This window comes from Capricornis sumatraensis, chromosome 17 (genome assembly GCF_032405125.1).
Source record: "Capricornis sumatraensis isolate serow.1 chromosome 17, serow.2, whole genome shotgun sequence".
In the NCBI taxonomy this organism is placed as follows: domain Eukaryota; kingdom Metazoa; phylum Chordata; class Mammalia; order Artiodactyla; family Bovidae; genus Capricornis; species Capricornis sumatraensis.
The window spans coordinates 63,385,470-63,394,124 of record NC_091085.1 but is presented as its reverse complement, the minus strand read 5'-3'; the positions used below and the strand labels follow the sequence as shown (position 1 = coordinate 63,394,124).

The 8,655-nt window shown below is 43.5% G+C and overlaps 1 protein-coding gene across 1 annotated transcript; it reads right to left on the bottom strand.

The window, feature by feature from the left end:
* Positions 1-2,844: 2,844 nt before the first annotated feature.
* LOC138093559 (arginine-fifty homeobox-like) lies at positions 2,845-4,162 on the bottom strand. Its single transcript, XM_068989617.1, is given in 3 exon segments — positions 2,845-3,014; positions 3,017-3,448; positions 4,153-4,162. Coding segments are annotated over 3 exon segments (612 nt in total).
* Positions 4,163-8,655: the final 4,493 nt, after the last annotated feature.

Genomic DNA, 8,655 nt, shown 5'->3' with positions numbered 1-8,655 from the left:
AGCAGGATGGATTATTGTAAGCACTTTAAGACACGATGTCTATAAAGTCTCAGCAGAGTGCCTAGTACATAGTAAGTACTCTACTTGACAGATGATAGACTTTATAATCATGATCATCGTTGTTGGTAACATTATTGCTCAGTGGGCCAGCTCAGCGAGATAATTTCTAAGATTTCTCCCAGTTCTGATGCTCTCATTCCTGGGTTTTAACCTAATCTCAAAATGAAGTTTTGAGAGGTGTCTACAACATTCCTGACATTGTATTTAACATTTTGTGCAAAGGTGTTTTCTCCCAGATAGAGGAGTCTAGAGCTTTCGTCATGTTCTTGAAAGGGTCTGTGCCACCTCTTCCCTTTGAACACTTATGAATCATTCCTCTAAGATATAAGGATTCCAAATATTTTAGGGTGACCCTGAAGAAGTAGAAGCTGGTCCTCCTGAGGATTAGGTTAGTGCTAAGACAGATTTCAGTTCAAAACCTTCACATAACTTCCAGGAAAGCTGAGCAATCTAAGGCTCACAATCAACTTTATCAAAGCAATTTAACATGGATGTAGCTATCTCCCAGAAGCATGCAGACCCACAGGGATATAAACATTTGATGGGAGGAGCGAGGACTCAGGTGTCCTTGGGAAAGGTCAGCTTGATATGTGAAAGAACCCTGTGATGAATGGGTTGGATATGGTCGGATATGGTCCCTGCCCTCCTGGAACTGGAACCCATTACTCCATCATAAGAGGCAGATTTTGTTTTGATAATTTAAAATGTGAAGAGCGTTATGAGGGAACAGTGCCAGTTGAGGGGGGATTTGGGGAAGCTTGTGGTCCCTTGTGCCTAGTAGATGAGACAAGTCTGGTTTTTCCCACTAGCATCCTTCAGACATCCACATTAAGCAGATCAGTCCCGATTTAATGGTGATTTGTCAGCATCAAGCCTTAGGGGCCTTTACTCAGGTCTAAATCAAATTCAGAAGCTGAAGAGCCAGATCTGAGTTTAGTGTGGATTTTACAGGTCAGTGAGACTGAACAGCAGCTCTCCGGCTGGTGATAAATGTGTTGGGATCTCTCTCTAGCTCTGCCAAGGCCACTGTCAACTCTGCGTCTTCATTTCCTGAGAGTGTTTTAGAAAGGCTGGAAATAGTCATCAGGCTGGAACCCCATACCTCACCAGGGATATTTAGGAGGACTTTCTGGGGGGCTAAGCATCTGCTTCTGGCTCAGGTTCTGGGCAACCTGGGGCATCCCCTGTGCTGGCAAGTGGCTGAGGTAAGAGGAGATGACAGTGAGCTCCTAAGAGTAGAGACCACATATTACCATCCTCCTATGCCCAAGACAAGAATTGTGCCCAGCACAAATGAATATCTGTCAAATGACCACATTAACAAAGGAAAAGCACCCTTGCATGAAGAGCAGAGACCAAATGACTAGCCATAGTGTTTTTCCCATCCTTCATTTTGTGGGAATGATTTCTGGCATTACCCATTTAGTATTATTTCCTGTCTCCCTGCCTCAGGCTCAAATGCAGTATGTGCTAATCCCTGGATAAAGAACCAGAAAAGAGATGGTGGGGTTTTGTCCGAAAAGACCTCGATGGACTTGTCAGAGACGAGAGAGAACAGAGTTCTGTGAGAGAGGGAGGCCTTGTGAGGCACGCGTGGTAGTGCAGGTTGGAGGTTTTGAGGGGAGAATTGGGAGTGAGAAATGTGCTGATAAGGAAAGGAGGAGAGTTGACATGTAAGGCAAACGGGTCATGATACCTCTTTAATGGTGCCCAAAATATTAAAAACAAACAAACAAAACAGACTAACATACTTTTGGTTGCTGGGCTGAGCAACCAAATTCTACAGTGCTCCAGACTTGGCCATGTGGGAACTTGAGTTTGATTAGGGTTACATGTGGACTCTCAAATCAGTTCTGATTTCTCACTGCTGGCCTTCATTATGCTGAAATCCCCATGCAGTTGTTGGTGGTCTCAGATCTTTGGCATAACAATACCACTAGCTAACCAGTGAAAAGTAAAAGTTGCTCCGTTGTACCTGACTCTTTGCAACCCCATGGACTGTAGTCCACCAGGTTCCAGTGTCCATGGGATTCTCCAAGCAAGAATATTGGAGTGGGTAGCCTTTCCCTTCTGCAGGGGATCTTTTCAGCCCAGGAATTGAACCCAAGTTTCCCAAATTGCAGGAAAATTCTTTACTGTCTGAGCTCCCAGCTAACCAGCAGCAAGAGCATACCAAGTCCCAGGCACTCTCTAGGCTTAATGTTCATGACCCGGTTTAAAGGTAGATATTTTTATTATGTCCATTTTACAGATGAAGAAACTGAGGAACGAGAGGTTAAGCAGCTTGGCCAAGGTCACAGAGATAGTTGATGGTAGAAGTGGGGTGTGCAGCAAAGTCATGTGATTCTAGAACCAGAGTCCTCAGCCTCTGTTGTAAGCAGCTCTTGATTCTCACGGTGCCGCAGAAGCTGAGTATTGTGTTGTGAAGTGAGAAGACAAGTTACTGTCTCTTAGGTTGAACTTTCATGTCACTCTGAGAGTCCCCTTTCTCCCAGGGCACACACACTCATACACATACAGCCCATTATCTGGGTTAGGCTATGTTCTACCTGTTGCCAGTCCCCTGGACCCCCTGTCTCCCTCTGCTCTGCAGACTTTGCAGTCAAGTCTTCCCTGTATCGTCACGTTTTTATTTTTATGGTGACATTTCTCTCAGAACCTGAGCCATCCCTCCCTAAAACCAGGCTCCCATTCTCTACTCCTCCTTATCCATTTCTCTTTCAGACGGTGGTTTTTTTTTTTTTTTCCTTTTTCTATACTGTCTGATATTTATTAGTACTTGGATCAGAGAAACCCAAAGTGCACCATAATGGAGGGGTTCTGGAATTCCAGGGTGTCCTGTGGACTATAAACTGCGAAGCTCCAGCTTGTCACGCTGAAGCAGGTCTGCCCAGGAAATAAACCTACAGCTGAATCAGCAAAGACTATAAGAGAAGAACTCTGTTCTACCTGGGCCTTGTCGGTGAGAGATACTGATATAGAGAATAGAAGGAAGAGTTGGTGATGTCATCCTCATCAGGAAAACTGTACAGTTCCATGATTTGGGTGATGTCAAGTGCATCAGAGTACAGAGCAGGAACTGAGGCCACTAGCCTCTCCAATTGAGGATCTTGCATTTGGACATCACTTGTAGGAATCTCCATGATCATAGAGTCCCCTGCCCAGGGGAAAGGGTCTAAGGGCTGAGATGAGAGGGAGTTATAGGAATCTGAAACTTCAAGGAGAAAAGAATGAGGGCTGGTTGATGCTGTGGGCACACCCTTGGCTGGAAGGACCTGGCTTGGTGGCTTTAGTGATTGCTGCTCTTGCTGCTGCTGCTGCTTCTTCATTTTGAATCGCTGGTTCCTGAACCAAATCAGATGGTGTTTGAATGTGTATAAATCCCACACTTGGGATTCAAGTTATTTCCCACCCCCCTCAGTTTTGTGTTTCAGTTGGATATAAATAAATACTGGGGGTGGTAGTATTACTCATCTCCCCAGGTGGGAGTCTGCACATCCCAGCTCTGACCCTGCTGGGTTTCCCCATGAGATTTTAAATAAGTTATGTGTCACACTGTAAGCAGCCTACAAGTGCAGTTATTAATAATGCATATAATTTTGTAAACAATAAGGAGGATCCGTGGTAGATGTGTGGGGGAGAAATAGAGGCTCCGCAGATGGAAGCTGCGGCACACGCTTGTGTATCATACCCCATATCGAAACCGCCTTCTTCCTTGATAGCAGAACACACTTTAAAAAATAGGCACTGGTATACCCAATCCTAGACTATGAGTTAATGGTGAGCTGAAGCCAGTCATGACAATCTTGTTCCTAACTTTGCCAGCTTCCCTTGAAGTTAGAAGTGACATGAATGAGATCCAGGAGGCCTAAATACATCTGCTGTTAGTGCTTCTGGGAACAAGTGTGTCTCCCAACAAAAAGGAAAACATGCAGCTGGCACCAGCTCTCCTCCTCTTTTCTGTTTGGAAAGTGGATGTGGTGTCTGCAGATGCAGCGGCCACCATGCAAGGAGCACGGGGCTAAATGCAACTGTGCTAGCACGCCCGGCGGCCCTGTATCCCTGAGGACCGAGCTAACAGCAGCCACCTACTTCTGGACATCTTGTTAAGAGATAAAAATAAGCCTTTTATTATTTTTTCTTTGTATAAGCCTCTGTTCGTTAGGTTTTCCATTACTCGCAGCCAAATGCATTCTGAGTTGATACAGAAGTGATTTCTGTTCCTTTCTTGTTGTCCCCTAACCAAATGCTCATTTTAGAAAAAATATATTAAAAACAAGCAAGCAAAAAAAAAAATCCATAAATAATCACTGTTGAATCCTTTGGAAACTTTTTTATGACTAAAAAATATTTGGTTAACATTCATGGAGTGTTTATGATAGGATCAGTTCTCTTTCTGCATTTTATTCCCACAACCTGTGAAGTCCATATCATTACTATTCAGAAAAAATACACACTTACTCCCTCTAAATTTCCCTTTCCCTATTAAAGTGGGCCATTGTTACTGACTTGTTCTTACGATTCCAGGGTTTTTTCCCCTATGCAATTACATACACATTCAGAAGGTTTTGTATTTTGCATAACAATTAGATCATCCTAGGCATATAGTACTTCAACTTGCTTTTTGCTTTTAATAATTTATCTCAGAGATTTTTTTTTTCTGTGTCAGCTCAAACAGATCTATCTCAAAATTCTCAACAGCTGTGTAGTAAGTACGGCAGCTCTCTCTAGGAGTCAGAGCTGTTCAAAGGGGTATTGGGTTGCTTAAGTGCTAATGATCTCCCAGTTTTCAAAGGAACCAAGTAGAATAAGGTAACCACTAAGGAAGGAGGTCAGCGTCAGATGGTGGGTGGGACTATGGTAGTCTTTAAGGGACATGCTTACCCTGAGATCTTACGATTCTCTGGCTTGACAGGAAGGTTCTAGCAACAATCTGGATTTAGTGGCAAGAAAAGATGGTTTTAATTTTTCTGGATAGTGTAGACTAATGGTTAAAAGCACAGCTTGTTGGGTATGGGACCTTGGATTAGTCACTTCTCTGTGAGCCTCACTTAGTGCCTAAGCAAAATAGAGCGTCAGTTACGTCTTGTTCAGTAGTTCTTGACCTTTATATGGAGTCGCCTGGAGGGCTTTTTATCTGCACCCGGTGAATGGACCAGCTGAAAAAAATCTTCTGGGATGGAGCCTGGACACCTGTAACTAGAAAAGCAGACCCTCCAAGTGATCCTAGTACACAGACCCTGAGAACCATTGACCTGGCCAGGTGGTGGGCATCACCTGGAGGTCACGCTTAATTTCACAGAAGACCTAAGACAAGTCGTGTCCACATAGCAGATGAGAAAAGGTCTTAGAGAAGTGACTTGGCTCAAGAGGGAAAGTCAGGATTCCCACCCAACTTTGAAGTCGTTAACTCATTATACTAATTACTGCCAACTATTGGAATTACATGGGGAACTTTCACAAATATTGACGTTCAGGTCATATCCTAGAACAATGATGGGAGACCCTGGAATGAATAATTTCTAAAGTGCTCCGGTGAGTTTAATGTGTAGTCAAGACTGACAATCTCTGGTAGAGACCATGAATGAATTCCCTGTCATAGAAGGGGTTCAGTGAATGAATATAACTATAGTGTTAGTTGCTCAGTCGTGTCTGACTCTTTATGACCCCACGGACTGTAGCCCGCCAGGCTCCTCTGTCCAAGGGATTCTCTAGGCAAGGTTACTGGAGTAAGTAGATTGCCATTCCCACTGTAAGTATTGCTCATATTTTTAGAGTAAATATAGAAATTGTAGTTGATCATATGAGCTTTGGAATCAACTAGATCTGGCTGGAGTCATTCTGAGATTACTCTGAGGCTTTTCGGTTGTATGGTCTGTGCAGGTCCTGCTCTCTGAGCCTCAGGTTCACAGTCTAGAAAGCGGGGATAAAAATATATATGCCTCATGAAAAAAAAATATGCCTCATGGAGTAGGAAATGGCCACCCACTCCAGTATTCTGCCTGGGAAAGTCCATGGATGGAAGAGCCTGGTGGGCTGCAGTCCAGGGGGCCGTGAAGAGTCGGACACGACTGAGTGACTTCACTTTCACTTTTCACTTTCATGCATTGGAGAAGGAAATGGCAACCCACTCCAGTGCTCTTGCCTGGAGAATCCCAGGGATGGCGGAGCCTGGTGGGCTGCCCGCTATGGGGTCGCACAGAGTCGGACACGACTGAAGCGACTTAGCAGCAGCAGCAGCAGCAGTTCTCAAAATGTGTGCATAGTAACCATAAGAGAATATTTGAAATGCACTGTGCACAGGGTCAGGAAAATGGTGAGCCCTAGAATGCTTTGAGCAGTGATTACTATAGTTAATCACAGAGTACAATTAATTCCAGAGTTCAGTGGGAATTCTGGTTTTACCTTTGAAGTCAAGTCAGTTCATTTCTCCAAGCCTCAGCTTTCTCGTCTGTGACATGGACACTACTTACCTTAGATGCTTCTTGTGAAATGAAGTGATAATGTGTGTAAGACTGCACAATACATATGTTTAGTGATTGACAATTGAAATGACTACATACACCCTGGAGAGGCTCACATATCTCTCTTGGTTCCTCCATCAAATACATCATTTAAAAAATTTTTTTGAGATCACAGTCTGGCTATATTTAGCCAAAAGATGTGATTATCCTGAATAGTGTTTAAAGAGGGCTTCCCTTATGGCTCAGCTGGTAAAGAATCCGCCTGCAATGTGGGAGACCTGAATTTGATTCCTGGGTTGGGAAGATCCCCTGGAGAAGGGAAAGGTTACCCACTCTAGTATTCTGGCCTGGAGAATTACAGTCCGTGGGGTTGCAAAGAGTTGGACACAACTGAGAGACTTTCTCTTCACTTCACTTCAGTGTTTATAGAAGAAGGAGAAAAAAAAGACTCTTTTTAGAAGAGTCTCAGGTTCACAGCAAAATTGAGAGGAAAGGTCAGAGAATTCCCATACACACCTCCCACCCCCACCCATGGACAACCTTCCCCCTAATCACCATGTCACACCAGAGGGATATGCTTATCACAGTGAATGGATCAACATCACCGAACCAGAGGCCATAGTTTACTTCAGGGTTCACTGTTGGTGTTGTACATTCTGTGGTTTTGACAAATGTGTGATGACATATGGGCTTCCCTGGTGGCTCAGACAGTAAAGAATTTGCCTGCAGTGCAGGAGACCTGGGCTCAATCCCTGGGTTGGGAAGATCCCCTGGAGAAGGGAATGTTTACCCACTCTAGTACTACTGCCTGGAGAATTCCATGGGCAGAGGGCAATAGTCCATGGGGTCGCAAAGAGTCGGACGCAACTAAGCGTCTCACACACACACATACTGACATATGTCTACCATTTTAGTATTATATTGAATAGTTTCCTGCCTTAAAAACCTGTGTTCTGCCCACTCATCCTTTATTCACCCAAATCCCTAACACCACTCATCTTTTCACTAAATGTTTATACGTATTTAAAATTTGTTGCTGTTTCTTTAAAAATCAGAAGCTTGCTTGTAAATACCTAGATGCCCGGTTTCTCTTGAAATATGGAGAGATTGGTCGATAATAGTGCCGAAACCCACAGGGCGTATTTTCTAAAGCTCAATAGTAGCATTTAGCGGAGGAGGCGATGGCACCCCACTCTAGTACTCTTGCCTGGAAAAATCCCATGGATGGAGGAGCCTGGTGGCTGCAGTCCACAGGGTCGCCAAGAGTCGGACACGACTGAGCGACTTCACTTTCACTTTTCACTTTCATGCATTGGAGAAGGAACTGGCAACCCACTCCAGTGTTCTTGCCTGGAGAATCCCAGGGACAGGGGAGCCTGGTGGGCTGCCGTCTATGGGGTTGCACAGAGTCGGACACGACTGAAGTGACTTAGCAGCAGTAGCATTTAGATGAATTGATCCTCAGTCACATTCAATGCCCCTTTATATAAAAAGAAAAAAAGAACATTTTATACCCCCCTTTTTACTATCCAGAAATGAAATTCACAGATAATAGAATCTATATATACACATAACTTCAAAAAATCAATATAATGTCCTAGCAGCATTATAACAGAGAACAAAGTGAAAGTAGTCTATAATAAGACAGTGTATATTTCAATATGTAAATGCTTGGATATGACTCTGCAATAAAACATAATCATATAGCCAGATAATTGCTTCTATATATAATCACTGTGACTGCTGCAACAACAGCGGCAAACTTGTACAGATGTGTTGTGTCACCTACAGAAAAAAAAATGTCATGCACAGCACTGCTGTCCCTGACCTGTTTTTCTGAAATGGCACACAACTTTTGGTAACGTTCTGAACAAAGCAAAGAATAACCTTTGCTTAATTTATCCAGTATTTATATTCCTTTAAAATTCAATGTATGCCTAAACCATGCAGAAAATATATTTTTTGTTTCTGTGTACAAAGGAGTTAGAGTCAGGCTCATTGATTCTGATGAATTTACTTTTCATGAATATTAAGTGTCTGGACATTGGTATGAATGCATTGCACACTCCCAGACCTAGCGATAATCTAACCCCTTACCAACATTTCCAGATTTCCCTCTAGGGGGCAGCAC